General features: G+C 38.3%; 1 protein-coding gene across 1 annotated transcript in view; it reads left to right on the top strand.

Annotated features, from left to right (window-relative positions):
- LOC118411303 (dual 3',5'-cyclic-AMP and -GMP phosphodiesterase 11-like) overlaps positions 1 to 17,454 on the top strand; it is a gene marked incomplete in the record, with an annotated part of 59,946 nt that overhangs the window by 23,137 nt on the left and 19,355 nt on the right. Inside the window, 6 exon segments of the mRNA XM_035813494.1 lie at positions 5,440 to 5,529; positions 6,223 to 6,303; positions 10,875 to 10,964; positions 14,138 to 14,275; positions 14,678 to 14,740; positions 16,169 to 16,257. Coding sequence (XP_035669387.1) covers positions 5,440 to 5,529; positions 6,223 to 6,303; positions 10,875 to 10,964; positions 14,138 to 14,275; positions 14,678 to 14,740; positions 16,169 to 16,257 — 551 coding nt within the window.

The following is a 17,454-nucleotide window of genomic DNA, read 5'->3' as shown; positions in this document are numbered from 1 at the left end:
TGAATTCAGCACAGAATCGTGCTAGTTATTATTGAAAATTGATGACACCTCAAGATGTAAAAATAACGCAGACCTTATGGGCAGGGATTTGGTCCCAATTTTTGGCGGTCTGGGTCACGTTGGCCAGGTGGTCATTGTGAAGAGGTCGCTGAATATTTTCGTCAATGGGGCACATCTGGCAATATGAAATGAAAGGTTGTCAGTACAGCTATCAAAATATTCTGGTGGAATAAAATGATGTTAGCCTGCAGAATCACCCATATTTTGTATTTTATGATCATACCATTATTTTCTTGTACCATTCGAACATTATTTCGTTGTATTCCTAATATGACAAACTACATGTAAAACTGACTGTTTGGAATAAATGGGACAGTCCTTTATGAGATTATATATGATCATTTAAAAAAAATCTAATCGGTTGTCTTGTATTCCTGAAAACATTCATTTTACGTTATCTTCCCCGAACAGGCCTAACAGGCTTTTCGATACGAAGTCTAAGGCAGCCTTTCATGTTGTTTTTAATATGGGGAAGATTCAAATTACCTTGGCTGCGACCAATGGTCTGTTGCCCCAGGCATAAAGACTTCCTGACAACATTTTCATTTTATCTGAAGCTCTTATTATCGGTGCTCTTATCACAGCCGACCTGCTTGGCATGGTACATGTACATGCAGTTAAATTACTCATTTCCAATTCTAACCTTTTCCCTGCTGCCCAATCCCCACAACCAATGCAGATTTGGTGCCAAAATGCTTCCGCAAAAAGAAGGCTGATAGAATGATAGAATGCTGAATTTTTTTTTGCATATTAATACCATCTTTAAACTGGCTAGGCTTCTAAGGATATATCTTATGGGACAGTTTATTGTAACATGTCTGTTTTGCTTTGTTTTATGAAATTAAGATTAGTTCACTGTGCCAGCTACATATATTTGTATTTGTCATGATGAATCATATCAATTTGAAGCAAATCTGTCTAAGTAATACATTTGCCAAATCTTCTTACCTCATGTAATATGTCTTGCACAGGGACGTATCGAGAATTACGACTGAAAGATATCAAGGTTCATATCTTTTCACATAGGCCCGTCCCTCCCATATTTCACAGCTATTAAGTTGTATCCAGGGGGTGGATCAGGTGGCATGGTATGCTGGGTTGCTCCAGGCCCAGAGCCCTACAATCATACAATGTCATGTACGAAGTATTATTACCTTTGCCAGAATGGCTAAGGTTATGTTTTGGGCGTGTTTGTGTGTCTGTGTGTGTGTGTGTCTGTGTGTCAACAGCATAACTCGAGAAGCCTTGGATGGATCCTGTTGATATTTGGTAGGTGGGTAGGGGTCAGGAAAACGAAGGTCAAGTTCGATAACGGGCCCCCTAGCGGCTTGCTAAGGTACTGCAGCAGATACTCAATTTTTTATATCTCGTGTCCTGGACATGCTGAGGTCATGATTTTTTAAGGGCTGATAGCCCTCGGGGTAGAGATTAAGTGCTGTGAGTTTGGGCCCCCTAGCAGCTTTTTTGGAACTGCAGTCGCCGGTTTCCTTTCAAACTTTGGACGGTAATAACTCTACAACGTGTTGACAGATCTTCGTGATTTTTGGTATGTAGATAGAATGAGTGTTGACTTACATAATGAGATACTAATTATGCAAATCAACCACTAATTTGCATGATTAATAAGGAAAGTTTATAAAACCACTGCATTCTATGATAGGACTTTCAAACTTGTCACATATGTAGCTGGGAAAGAGAGAAATGTCAGTAGATATCAATTATGCAAATTATGACCTCATTTGCATAATTAATGAGAAAATATGAACATGTTGACAGATCATCATGTTTTTGGTATGTAGGTAGCGTAAGTGAAGACCTACATAATGAGATACCAATTATGCAAATCAATAGCTAATTTGCATAATTAATGAGGACGTTTTATAAATCCACTACATTCCATGATAGGACTTTCACAGTTGTCACATATGTAGCTGAGAAAGAGAGAAACGTCAATACATATTTATCATGCAAATGACGATCTCATTTGCATAATTAATGAGAAAATATGAACGTGTTGATGGATCGTCATGATTTTTGGCATGTAAATAGCCTAAGTGAAGACTTATATAATGTAATACTCATTATGCAAATTAACAGCTAATTTGCATAATTGATTAGGAAAAGTTCACAAATCCACTGCATTCATTATAGTACTTTCAAAGTTGTCACAGGTAACTGAGAAAGAGGGAAGAGAGTAAGAGGTGAATTTAAAGACTTTGAAAGAGAATAAGTCAAGAATGGATCAAAGGATCACCATGATTTTTGGTATGCTGATAGTTTACGTAATGTTTGATACAGTTTGATATCAATTGATTGTAACTTGGGATCTAATTTGCATAATCAATGCCGAAATTTTATAAACCAACTCCAAGCATATAATTATAAAGATAATGAAATGAGTAACGCATTTGTCTACAGACATCATTCTTCATAACAAACCTGGTTTATTTGGCAAAGGTATGTGTTCGTGGAACTCTAGTTCACAAAATTCTTTTCAAAATAAATGTGAAAGAGCTGCTGTATCAATTTGTATGATATATGAATTTCTATATGACTTTAGTCTTAGAGTACACCAAAGGCCTTGAAAAGAGGGTTAGAAGGCTGATGTCTTTCCAAGATACACTGACAGCTTTTGTGTGATATTTTCATATTCAGAGTGCAATTTATCACAGAAAAACCAGGACCTCAAGGATAATAAATTACTCTACCATACGGTAACAGTATCCACCTTGCTGTCATATACTGAATCAAATCAATGACTTTGAACTAGTTTATACCAGAACTAGTCAGAGGTAAAACATTGTACCTGATTTTTAGGGGAAAGTTTAAATCATGGGAGAATATAATGATTGCCCATGGGTTTCCAACAGTGACTCCATCTTATGAAAAGGGGCCTTTGATGTTTCAGTTGACAGGTACAGATTGATGTTTTGCAAAGAATAACAGTTTTGAAGTAGAGTCACAGATTCCAGGGACCTTAGATTGTGATAGTAAAGTATCTTATGCTTGATGAACGTCTGTGAGTCTATTTTTAAACAGTGCAATATTTTGTGCAAATGGTGTGAAATTGAGTGTAATTCATATAATCCTGAACCTTAGTTTTTGGGTGTGGCCCCTCGGGCAATGTAGCCATTGTATATTAGTTTTAGCCACTCCTATGTAACGCTGTGATTCTCAGATTTGCTGGGTCCAGTCACAGTGCAGTCTTATAAAGTACCCTTGACAAATGGGACTGTATCACTGGTTTTGATAAAACCGCCCAAAAAAGAAATATCTTATGAATTTTAGTTAAATGAATGCTGTTGGTATACATAAGGTATATTGATTCATTTCATACCTGGGATTGATATCATCCAAAATAAGATGCAAAATTGATTGAACTTGGCCTTGAAGGTGTCATTGAAATACTTGCGTAAGCTCCAACATTTTTTCCGGACCTTAGTAGTATCTTATTGTCAAACATATAAGCCCATTGTTGAAAGTCTTGGACCTCCAAAGTTTACCTTTTCGTGTTCATGTTTGGTAAATATTTTTTCACGACTTGTCTGAAATGTTGGCCTAAAGGCTGTGTCTTATATAAACTGTTTATGGAATATGCCTTAACTTTGATCTACAGGACTTTGAAAAAGGCCAGCTTCAGAACTCACTTGAGGTAGAAGGTGTCACACTCTTCTGAACTTTTGATAACTCACAAAATGTAGACAACTGTTAAGGTAACATCATCATCATTGTTGAAGTTGATCAGCAACTCATGAAATGTATACTGCATTTCTGTTGACTGGAGGTTCAATACCACAAAACAAGGCTGGAAAGATCCGGGTTAAGGGTTACTTGGTCTGATCTGAGATAAAGAGAATAGGAGTGAAATGATGAAGATATTGTGTGTGCTAAAAATGTCCAAAAGATTCATTCTATGTCTATGGTGAATAGATATTTCCATTGCCATATCCTTACCATTTGGGCATCCAAAGATGACCTTGAAGCTGAATAGTTCAGTTTACTATACCCTGTCACTGCCATGTTCATCTTTGTTGATCATTACATCTTGTCTGGGTTTCCATGTATCATGGTTGACCTTTCACCCTAAAACGACATGCTCTGCTGAGATGATATCAGTATTATAAAGTAATAGTAAAGCTGTTATTTTGGCATGGCTAGTGTCATTTCCTTGTTTGGCTCTGCCAAGATGAATTAATGACCGCCACGCTTGGTTTCACTGGCATTTGTTGGTTGATGTTTTGGTTGACAGCATAACTCAAAGATATGTTCATCATAACGCTTATATGACTACCAGGCTGTTTTTCAACACTATGGTGGAGCTATATAGTTGAAAGTCAATACTTCAAATTCAAATGTCACCTTGCGTTCACATAACTTTTAAGAGCAATATCAATCCCATGTTGTCTTGACATCCCAATAATCTCTCAGGCTCTGGTTTGTTTTGCAAAACTTTGTGCTGTGTTTTTCAGGATTTACATGTAAAAGGATTCATTCATCATGGGAATGAACCAAATCCAAACAACTTAGCCAAATTATACTAGGCAAGTTGACTGTAAACAGGGGAGGTTGAGACAAGTTCAACTATTTATAGTGACAAAACCACTTAAGAATGCGTTGGCATTCTTTTCAAGTTGCACAATGGCCTTCTTGTTGGAGGAATGCGGATTTCATTTGTGCTTTGTCGGATCATTTTCAACTCAAACAGATTCATTATCATCAAAACGAAAAGTACAAAAATTGTTAAAAGTAGTACTTGGTTCGAAGTCTTGCACACATTTGCTAATAAAGTTTAGTTGGACCAAGTTTCCATCAAAATTCAATGTTTATTTTGGCGTCATTTAATTATTTGTCTATAATGTACTTCACTCTGCAGTTTCAGTTTACTAAATATTTACAATACCTTGACTTCAGTCTGCATGTGTTTTTCTCCCTTGGAGGTTTTATTTGCTATGTGTCTGGATGTTGATCACAGATGACATGCTTGGTTGAGACAATCACTTAAGGTGATTTATGGCTTTCATGGTGATGTGATTTTCCGGGACATTCAGACCTCACATTCACTCACTTTTTCCAACCTTATGTAATAGTGCAATGGTTTGTAAAGATCGACTCATTCATAAAAATGCAATATTGATTCTTTCTGCATCAAATCCGGTACAGTTAGTTGTGACACTTTTTTGTGTCAGATTGTTATTGAATCATGGAATTATATATGGAATGACTTATTTTAAGTAACTGAACACAGAATTATGCCAAGAAGATTACTGGTAAATTGCGTTGTACAATGATGAATGTACATTCACTATAAATCTGTGCAATTAGTGATGAAGAATTCAATTTTGAATTTTTTTATGTTGACAATTTTTGCATTTTCTCTAGGATACCAGGTTCAACAAGGGTATTGACCTTCATACGGGCTACAAGACGCTCAGTATCCTGTCCATGCCTCTGAGAGACAAGGATGGAGAGGTAAGGAAAATTTGATAATAAGATGCTCTGCCTAGAGGGTTCCAAGTGGGTTCATTATCAGGGGAATAGTCTTTTAATTTTAGCGAATGCTCAGATTCACCCACCCCAGAAAAGTGCAGACTGGCTTGAAAGTCATTACCGGTATTACATTAATACATGAGAGCACAACGTGGACATATTCCAAGCAAAAGATTGAGATTCCTACAGCATAAGATTGGGAGTTTGTGGGCATTTTATAAAAAGACCATGGGCAGGTTAGGGCTGCATTCATTTTTTTGCGTCCCAGACATCCTTTGCCACTGGCCCTTTTTGTGTAATTTTCTTTCTTAAATCTCTGTCCTTTTAGCTTACACACTTAAATTCATTTTCATCAATCTTATGTCATGATGTTCCGATTACCTGGACAGAGTTGGGGAAATTTTTGTCCGTCCCACAACAAGCAAACTTTTTGGTTCCAGGACAGAATCGTGGAGACAGCACAGATGCATAAAAATTATGCGTTTTTGTGCAAGTGATATTGAAGCTGACTGCTTTTTTTACCTTGTATACATATCATACATGTATGTAACTCTACACCAATTCACAAACATGTAATATTGGGCATTAGTATATAGTGTATTCTTCATTTATTATTCATTAAGAAAATGAAAAGTGCTCTCACTGCTGTACTGTATGTGCTTTTGTTGGTTTCAGGTGATAGGAGTTGCCCAGGTGGTGAACAAGTGTGGCGGTTATGGACAGAAAACTGAGGCTTTTAATGAGCATGATGAAAAGGTACTTTTACTTTCTGTCAGCTTCCTATTGCTTCCTGTCAGAGTGATATCATAAACATTGGAAACACATAAGTTACATGTACATAAAGCTTTGTAAGTTTTGAATAAAAGATTGTAAATGTTACAGTTTGCAGTAACTGAAACAATGTCCAGCACTTGGTTGTAATTGTGTCCAAGCTTGTGTGGAAGAAAATGGCTGAAATATGAGCCAAATCCTGATGCAGTAATTTCATGTTTTTTGCCATTGTCCAGGAAAATATTTGAGAAACAGGAAGTTTGACAGGTGTGGCCTGATAGAAACAGACTAAGTACTTATTATCATCAGGAAATCAGATTTTTGCTTAGACAAGAGATTTCTGAAATTATAGCATTTTCTTTAGTTCATTGGTAAAAAATACATGAGAGACAAATGTCTCCAAATGAAACATTATTGACTGTTGATTTACTGATCCCTTGATATTTCATGCCAGGCTGTTGATCTCCAAAGAATGCCTGGATGCCATGCTCGCTAAAAGCCAGTGGGCTGTTATATGCTCATTTCAAAGCTATAAGGTGTGAGTTTATCTGTGGTAATTCATGACGGATTGGGGGGATGTATGTATGGTCAGACCGTTCTGTGCAATGCAGGGTCATGTAAGGATAAAGGGTATGCATTGTTGACAGCTTGGAAAAGTCAATATCTCCATCAGACAGACAAGGTCAGGGCTAACAATACCAGGGTCATCTTCTCACTGCTGCGTTGTGATCTGCATGTATATATGGGCAGGGCTTGAAAGCACACCTGCATATGAAACATATGGCAAGCCCTCCAGGTGAAATAAAAATGGAATATCTAATATATCTTACAGTACTTGGGGACTTAGATTTGTACAAAAAAAATCAAATATTTTTGTTGCATACTTACATGACTACTAGCAACATTTACTACAAATAACAGCTACCACAAAATAATGGTATCAACATTAATCATTCACAGAACAGTAAGTACACTTTTGACTTTCATCCCTAGTCAAGATTCTGAACGAATGTACTTCATTATCTGTTATCAGAACAGAACATGCACCAGTCACCAGTACAATTGGAGCTGTGTGGGTATTTTCTGTATCTACCTGCACCTAACCTGCACTTGTCCATGAGAAAACAAGCCTGCACACTAGGGTGACAAGTGGCCAAATAACCCCCAAGTGGCCTTATGGTTACAGCCTTGATTTAATAAAAAAATCAGACAGCAAGGTGCAGAATGGTACTGTCAAGAACATCTTCAAAACATTGTCTTTGGATCAACTGAAAGGCAACAAAAAGAAAATGAGGATTTCAGGTAAAACTTGACAGCCTGATGGGAGTACCTGGTAATTTCATATTTGACCTTCACCATGCCTCTGAAAAAGTGGTTTGAGCCCACTCAGAGGCAGCATTGCAGGCTGTGTGAAAAGAGCTTGGATGGTTGAAGTAGACCTGTCTGTTGTCTCATAGCACCAGCTGTGGCTTCTGAGCTCAAGTGCAGGACCTCAACGCTTATCCCTAAGTCTCAAAAATATCCGTGTCCCTCAAAATTTGTTTTGGCCTTGCTTTTTCCTCTGTAATGATGAGATCATTGTCGGCATAACTCAGAAACGCTGTCGGCACAACATTAGCTTTTTAAACAGTGAACGTTGAAACCATGCCTTAACCTAGGGCATCACATTACCCTTCAGCACTCTGATGAAGGTTAGACATTGATGTAGAACATTAAGTGATACAAAATCAAGCAACTGGAAAAATTATTTATCCTTCAGCTTCCTATTTTAAGGTAACCGTTCGGCACCAAATATGAATTGGTTACGGGTTAAACAGCACTGGACAAGGTTAAAGATAGCATCTACCACCTTTCATCAAAGACTCAAAATTAGTCTGAAGATTAATACAACCTGTACATACATGAGTATCTGAATTGATAAGTAAATTGAGAAGTTGAATTGAATTGATAAGTAACTTCAAGTAGCCCTTTATGGACCTATTTTGCCTGTTCCTTTGCGCGCTACGTCACCAGTATACTGACAGTTCGTAGAGAACTACATTGAATTTCATAAATAAGCTTCTATTGCACAAGCATGTAACGTTGAAGCAATGGTCCCTAACAGACTAGTTAAAACTAGGGCTGGGTATCGGTACAGCGTACCGGTACAAAACCGGTTTTTCTTATTGGACCGCTCCAGAAAAACCGGACCTGAAAAAATTAGGTGGACCGGATGTTGGACCGGTTAGAAAATTAAAAGATTATTTTATCAGGCATTCACACGTTTTGGCGCTTGCAGGTGGAAGAAAATAACAAGAGTGAAGTAGAGTAGAAATTACAGTAATTTCTACCAAGTTTTACAGCCAATCGTACAAGTGCAGTTAGCGTTGTAGGATTACAAAACGCCAGTGTAAGTCTAGTACTCCACCGAACAGATTTCTTTGTAATGAAATTGACCATTGGTATGAGTCATAATGAATCAGGTCCAGGTTCAGGTCCGGACCTGGACCTGATCCTCTGGACCTGAACTGGACCTGGACCTGAATTTTCTGTACCGGTACCCAGCCCTAGTTAAAACCAATTTGGGCTGCTGCCAGGTACATTTTTAACATGCTGGCTGTACAAACCAACTTTGCTTTGAAAAGTTTCATGATCAGAATTTTGACGCTCTTGTTCCATTTTTGGTAAGCTGTGCAAATTACAGAAATTAACACTTGTATACAGTAAGCCCTCCAAGGATAAGCCCTATCACCCCCACAGCCTCAAGCGCACAGATCCATTTGTACCAATTAGAGTTAGGTGCCAGGTCTTTCTCAGTGCAATTGTGGAAGGGCAAAGTTTGCTGGTCCCATGACAGTTCTGTGGCTTAAAGTTGGAGCTGTCTAAAGTGATCAGTAATTGAAGGGAGTTGGCAGTGAGGTCTGTGCGTGTCAACGTTTGATGGGGCATTGGCTTTTGAGAGGACGATGACTCCAAGCTTAAGGCACAACCCGCCATACGTGCAAATTGTCCGTACATTTTTTTGGGAGGCCATGTCTGCCACATACTTCTGAAAACGTTCAGACTTTACAGGGCAGGTGCATAGCCAGTACTGGCATGAACGGGGGACGAATCTGCAGCCCGATGGCACACAAAGTTTTGCCTGCACGTAAAGTTCTACGGTGTGTCTGCATGCTCAAAATCTGTCAAATTCCCTACAAGTTCACACTGTGGCGGTACTTACAATATACCACTTACGGACCCCAAAGGATTTTGGCACGTATGACAGCACGTATTTGCACGTACGACAGGTTTTGCCCTTTGTTGTAGAGTACAAAAGCTCTACCAGAAATATACAATATTGTACTAGTTTGAATGTGGCATGGGGGGGGGGGGGAAATGCATATAGCAGGGCCATCATATGTGGCTGTACTATTGAGGAGGTAGTACAACAGTTCCCTTCGGAAACTACTCAATATTGCCTCCCCAATATTAATTCCATTTATAACTTTCTTTGTGTAGGCATGAATAGAATATAAAGGGTTTTGTTTTCAAAATTCACAGGCTTCTGTTTAAAGAAAGCCCAGGTGGCTATCCATTTCTTGATCTGAAAGTTTTTCTCACTGGGTTTCAAAAGAATTGTACTTAACACGGTATCAATACCCAGCCAGTGAAGTTGAGTCTCCAGAGGCATCTAATGTACTTTCCACTCTCACAATTACCTGCCCTCTACACACTTCCATCAGGACAAGCTTTAATAACAGCCTTGCTTTGTAAATTGCTGTAACTAGAACCATTTCAGCGTATCAAGTGCCCTGACTTCAGAAATTGCAAGGGATTGCTAATATTACGTGACTGAAATACAGCCAAAGAACTGCTGAAATGCAGATTTGGTTGCTTCTTTTTCTACAAATAGTGTCATATTTCTCAACTGACATCCCATTTGTGATCGATATAATGTTACAGTTGCTTTCAACGATTCCCTAATCTTTTATGTCCTATATGTATGTAACTTTGAGAATGAGAATTTGTTCAGACACATAATGCAAACTATGGGGCTGTTGAATAATTTTTCCGGTTATTGAACTAAGATGAAAATCTCGCATCAGATACTATATGTATAACACTAATTCACCTTTATCTGCGGGGTAACCTAAATCTGTTGTTTTTAAAACATAGTATTTAGGGATATTAAATCGATGGACAGTTGTTCAAATTGAAATCTTTACAATGTATAGAAAATATTGCAGTTTGAAATCACCATCCATTGACTTGACATTCCTAAATACCCTTTTCTTGAAAATAGCGGATATAGGTTACCTCGCGGATAAACTAGCATTTGATGTCCTCCCTGTTTGCCAGGCTGCTATAGTCTGTGTGTGTATATACTGTCAGCTTTGTTGCTCTGATTACGATGACAGATAAACCCAAAAATACACACAATTTTTAATGAAAGGAAGAAGGAAAAGGGACTGCAAAGCAACTTTTTTACAACACTATTATAATATGTATTGACAGGACCTTGTTGTCTTCTTGTTTTTCAGATATTTGAGTCCTACATGGCATTCTGTGGTGTGAGGCTACACAATGCTTTTCAGATATTTGAGTCCTACATGGCATTCTGTGGTGTGAGGCTACACAATGCATCGCTGTATGAACAGTCTCAGCTGGAAGTCAGGAGAAACCAGGTATCTTGTATTCTCTATGTTTTCAACATAATGCAGTGAATCAATTAATTTTTGCATATTTGTGTGGTAGATATACAGTACTGTGATACATTTCAACTGTCATTTGGGGTGTCATGAATTCAAAGTGGAGAGTAAACTGCGGCAAACATTTCAATATTTATAGTATGTGTATGATTCTAACATTGACTTTGATGATACACATTATAGAGATATTAAGTCCCATGCAGCCACAAGGTATTCTTCAATTGTCCTAAGTGTCTTTCCAAAGTAGAATGAAGTGCACTAGTAGGAGACTTTTTTTTTTCATAATTGCAAAATCAGCTCTTAAATATGCTAAACAGTTTGCATGGCCTACACACAAAGCAATATTTCTAGTACACGTTACTTGTTATACTGTATGAACACCCAATCAACAGTCAACATATAGAAGGCCCTAATTTGAATGGTTTCCAAAGCAGCAAATAGAATCAACCCAAAGAAATTAGTTCCCACATGCTCGCTGATGGTTTCAGCACCAGGGACAGCACCCTGCAGTGCATTATGAAGTAGGAATGTCTACCCAGAAACTGTTATGTTTTAGAGCTATTCCATTCAAGACCTTTGGGAGGGAAATGGGCAAGCTTTTTTAAGTAATAGCTGAAAGTTACTGTAAATGCCTTTTAGTTTGCTTTGATTTTTCAGATTTCATGATAAGGAGAAAGTGGAGTGTTTTCCGTGGTTTTAGGTTAGCGGTAGTGCTTCAGTACAGTAATGGAAAGAAACACTAGCACATCACTGAAAAAACTGTGAACATAAAAACACTACAAGCTTTTCCTGCTTAGAACAATTACAGTGCGCATAGAAAAGTTGAGATAAGACAGATTAAAACTATAGAATTGGGAGTAAGGGAGGTTGTAGTTAAAGATTAATCAACCTTCCCCTGTTGCACAACCTGAAAGCAAATGCAAGATTTGCTGTTTAACAGTTACCTTAGCATACTGAATGTCAGTAAGAAAAGTCTTGAATTATCCAAATAACAGCACTCTGTCCCACACATCTAATAGCCTCTACAGTCTTTTACAGTTATTTACAACTGTGTACAACAATGGAAATTACCCTCTCTTTAGTTTTATCATCCATAACTTTTCCATTAGAGCCCTTGTGCATACGCAGGTAGGTCTCCATAAAATCATCACACCATTTTGCTTCCTGTCATAGAAAAGGGAGCATGTAGTAAGTACAGGTGGTAGAAAAAGGCGTGATCAAAAAGCAGAATGTATTATTACCTCTAGTCAAATATTTGCCTACCTCTCCAACGGGGATTTTTCAGCAGATTGTAGAAATTTTATTGGATTTCTGGGACCATTAAATGCAAAGATTAGACTGTCATCAGATTTTACTATAGTATTAGTTTCTGGACCTCTCCTCAAACTTTGCAACCTTTAAACCGTAAACATTGTTAATCGTTATAACTAGTATAATCGCAAATTGTTCCCAGAAACAGTTTATGCCTAGTATGAGAAGGGTTTTTATACATTGTCAAGCAGAAACATAGTGGATTTCCTGTGGAACTCCTGTCTGCTGTCATCTTTTGTGTGCCAAGGCCACAACAATTTCATTTGTTGGTTCTTGAATATTTTAGCAACATAAAATCAGGCTAAGAGAAAAACTTACATCCTGCAAAAATGTATAGACTTTCCCTTCAGATTCTGTTTTTAGTATTCCAATCTAGCGTAATGATGTTTGTCTTATCTGAGAACCATGAAATCAGATTGATATGGCCTAAGGCCTAGGAAAGAAAATGTTGTGTTTCCTGTTTCGGTCAAAAAAAAATTAGGGTTGGTAGGTAGGGATTTCTTTTAATTTTTTTAGGCTGGCTAAATAAAACTTTTACTTATTCAGTTACAGTTATTCAGTTGGTGGTTTTTAGTTTGCCGTTCAGCGGCCACCACGAAAACCGCGAATATGAAACAACCGTGAAAGTTTCTGTATTTACAGTATGTGACTGCACTGACCCCCGCCCCCCAAAAAGTTAGGGTCGGCAGGTTTTTCTAGGGTAGGTGGGGAAACAGGAAACACAACATTTTTTTTACCTAGGCCTAAGAAACATTAGACCTATGAGAACACTGAGCAGCCATAGCTATTTGAAATTCCTCTCTGGGTGAGCTGTCAAGGCTGTCCGTCTAATGGATGCGTAAGACATAAACTGTGCCAGCTATTGGCTTATAATGATAGACAGTTTCCTTTTGGCCTTTCAAAAAGCTTTTTCAAGGGCTAGTGCACTTTTGATGTAGAGTAAAGGCTTATTATAAGTACTGAAAGTGCTCATGCAGCTTTCATTCTCTGTTACAACCAAAAAGTGCTCTCAAATCGGGGATTGTTATAGAAGGTACATTTGTACATGTAATGTTATGTCCATGCTATATGCTCGATGTTCACATGTCCACTAGGCATACAAATTGACTAATAAACTGGTGACATACCAACTGATAAGTACAATATCATACCAGCTCAGAAAAGAGCAAGAAATAGTCTTGCTTTCAAGTGCCTCAGAGTTATTATCCAAGTATTGATATGAATTGTGTAAAACTTTGTTTTTCCTAGAACATAGTGGCATGCAGTTGAATAATGTATCAGCTATGCCCCACCAGATATGAGTCACCATTGACCTTGTCGTTTGAAGCGGCTGCACAAAGTCACACTTGAGTGGATCTGTGTGCCAAATTAGTTGCCGTTTTTTGGGGGACGTGGACTCCAATCTCATTTCTGCATTAACGGATCACAGACAGCTTATTGCATTTCATCCTGCATGAAAATAAACAATGTTTTATAACTTGTTGGATTATGTCCTCATGTAATGATTGTTTTGTTTTTTTAGTACAACATGTATTAACATGACCAATGTCAGAGGTTGTGGGTTTGAATCCCGACTGTGTAGCTTACCTGACATGCATGCTATACACATTTTGTATGTACCTGAAAGGGTTACTACAGTCCTTAATATGGGGAGTTGAGCTGGTGTCCACTGTTCATTGTGGCAAAGAACTAGTACAACGAACCTATTTATACTGTACATACTGTCAGTGTCTTCTCTGTCATAACCAGTAGAACAGCTCTACCAGAACTGCTCATTGACTAGATTTGAGCGAGACTGGTTCAATATGACTTTCACGGTACATTTTTCATGACTGCAGGTCCTCCTAGAGTTGTCCAGGCTGATTCTGGCCGAGCAGAGCTCCCTGTCCGTGATCATTAACAAGGTCCTGATGCACACCCAGTCTCTGCTACAGTGTCAGAGGTGCCAGGTTCTACTCTTAGACGACACCTCTAAGGTATGAGAGATGTCTTCTTGCATGCAGTAGGTCACGGGTGGGATCCCCGACCAAAGCCATGCCAAAGATGTTTCTGCTTAGCTCTCAGCACTAATAAGATCTAGAGTATGGAAGCTGAAAGCACAGTGTTACCTGGGGACTAGCCTGGCCTGCTGGTAGCTGTGCGCTTGCACAATTTTGTGGATGTGGAAATTCTGTACTGAAGGGACAAATGTTACTGTATGACCACTGTGTCTTCTTCAAATCTTGATGTACTTATGTCCAAACATGTACCATTCCATCTTTCATGTTCTCCTCTGATTTTCCTCGGAGTATATCGTTAGTAGAGTAGAGTTTTTTCTGATTTGTGTGCTTATGTTGATGACTTTTCTCTGTCCTGTGACTACTGTCTGTTCTGGCCAGCTTCCTGTCAACCCTCTCTTTGTGGGTCCCACGCCCAGGAGGAGGCCAGCCAGGTCTGTCCAGGCAAGTCTCTGGTCGGGCCAAACAAAACACATTGCCTGTTTAACTGTCAACCGAGAAAAACATTCCAATCCAACTATTGAAAATAAATTGGAAAATGTATTTTCTGTGGCCTATCATTCAGCGTCTCTTCACACAAATTTGGAAAAATGAAATTTTATTAATCATATCTCCATTAATACTCTCAACTGCATTGTCTAAAATCTCAATATGAAGCTTTTTTCCCTTTACAGTGATATTCCAATTGCTATGATCATGGGTTGAGCATAAGGGTTAGTTTTGTATATCTTGAAAAAGGTGCAGAAACTTCCCTTGTCATGCAGACTTCATGAATTTGCCAATTTGTATTCCTTACAATGTCCTGAATCAACACTTCATTCAGCAGTAGCATTCTTGTTAAACAAGGTAATCTGTTGCTGTTTGGCCCAAACTGTCACATTTTATGTTGTCATTACTTTCTTTAGTTATCTACATTTCTTTGCATACTTTCACACATTTCTATATATTACATGTTCCTGGTGAAATTAATAAAGTAAAGTAAAGTACATGATACCTTCTGCTGTGCAGGGCCTTGTCCACAGCCTATACAATATACCTTGGGGAGGCACTGTTAAACCTGGCGGAGGTTTTCATCTTGTGTCCTCTAACCAGCTATCAGCCAATCAGGGAATCAGCTTTACCTGAAGAAAACATTTGTGTGATTCACCTGGCTAGAGGCCACTTACATGAAAGTAGAAAACTCCAGTAAAGCAAAGCCTCCCCAAAGTATTCTTGTAATGACCACAGGTGAGGCTGTGCATGGGAAAATGATTAGAACTAAAAATGTGTACCATTTAGTCTTCTAACTAATGCATGTGTCTGTATCTGTGTTCTCAGCTTTTCTGTTTAACAGGTCATTGTGCACATGTAGCTCCTGTATATACTAGATATACAATGTAACTACCTCCTCTCTTCTGTTAAAACTATGGGTCTGTTAGGGCTGGTTATGAAGGCTTTAAGAAGGAGCTGCAGGTGTAGGTTGTCTCTGACAGTGAAGATATTGTAATAGAAATGGATGATAGAGATTGTTGTCACACTGCAGTCTTGCTGTCTACGTAATATGTACATGTACATTTGTATATTGCTCTTTCTGTTCAAACTTCATGCCTTATTGTTGTAATGCTACATAGTAATATACCATTGACTAGTCAGAGGTGTAAGGTATAAATTACAAGATGGATAATTGCATTTACCTATAACTATTCTTGGCTAACTTGCTACCACACTACTGCCACTACACTGAAGCACCGATCAGTGACTATGGGCTGTATGTGCAGCTTGTTTTACTAACATTAGCAAAAGTCCCAGTTGCAACACATTGTTTAAGGAATGCTGTATATGATAAGAACTCAAGGGTTCTCTTGTGTAAGTGGTTTATGGTGTTCCCTGCAGGGCATGTTTTCTCAGGTGTTTGAGTGTGCAGCAAGTGACTTTGAAGACAACAATATGAGCCAAGAGGAGTTTCTGAACAGAGAGTCTTCGTGAGTATCTCGAGCATCTGTTTGCTGTTGGTCCATATGTATATAAGGCCTTAAATTGTTTGGCTATTTGGTTGCATGCTTTTTATGTGTCAATAGAGTAATGTAGGCAATTCTGCCATTAGAAATCACGGTCAGAGTTCGTAGATTTTATGATATGGGCTTAAAAGACCTTGTCAACTTTGATTCAATTCCTTTAAATCAATGGATTAACTTGAACCTCAATTAATAAATAAGAGATAACTCTAACACAATCCTAGCATCCTAACATCTCTTCTTTTCTTATAGCATGAAAGTACATGTATGTCTGAAGTTTACCGGTCTTAGACTAGGAAGAAAAATTTTGAGAGGCAATCAAGATATAAGACGCTAACCTTGGTCTTAAATACAACCTGTAACAATGACACCTGTAAGTAGTTGTGATACATTGAGAAATGGGGATAGGAAATATATTTAACTAAAAATATAAAATAGTGTCATGACTTCCAAGGTTACAAACATTAGCGATTCCCCAAGAGTGCCTTACAGTATCATGTCTCAGCATGGAGCAGAATATCCAATAATTCCTAGGATCCTTCAAGGCTACAGCATCCATATGCATTCAGTGTGTGGTAATTGCTTTGTGCCGATGAGAACAATTTGGAACTTGCCAGAAAGACACACAATGACTTAAGACTGTCAATTAGTGGTTTGCATATGCTTTTCTCTTCCCTTGGTGGAGATTCTGTCGGACCAAAGTACGGGGATTGTGACATTGATTACTTCAGAGACTCAATAAAGCATCAGAAGGTTTCTCTGTCAAGGCTCGGGCCTAATTATACAGCAAGCAAACCGCAGCACAGGAGCTGACTGTGAATTGTTTGTAGTCCACAGTGAGTTGCTTGTAGTCCACAGTGAGTTGCTTGTAGTCCACAGTGAGTTGCTTGTAGTCCACAGTGAGTTGCTTGTAGTCCACAGTGAGTTGCTTTTAGCTCCCAGTAGGTTGTATGATAGCCCACAGAAATGTATTGGGAATGAATCCACAGCTGCAGAAAGACAATTAAGGAACAACATTGCATTTATCTTCTCCAAATGGCTGAGACAATCCTTCTTATAACATTGGGTAGTCTCAAAGATATTTCTACAAGCCATGCAATCTGTTTTATCATGTCAAAATTATTATATTAATTGTTGTGTGTGTGAGTGTATTGAGTTTCTTTT

This window comes from Branchiostoma floridae, chromosome 3 (genome assembly GCF_000003815.2).
Source record: "Branchiostoma floridae strain S238N-H82 chromosome 3, Bfl_VNyyK, whole genome shotgun sequence".
Lineage (NCBI taxonomy): Eukaryota > Metazoa > Chordata > Leptocardii > Amphioxiformes > Branchiostomatidae > Branchiostoma > Branchiostoma floridae.
Note: the sequence above shows the minus strand (reverse complement) of the source record. Positions and strands in the feature narration are given on the sequence as shown.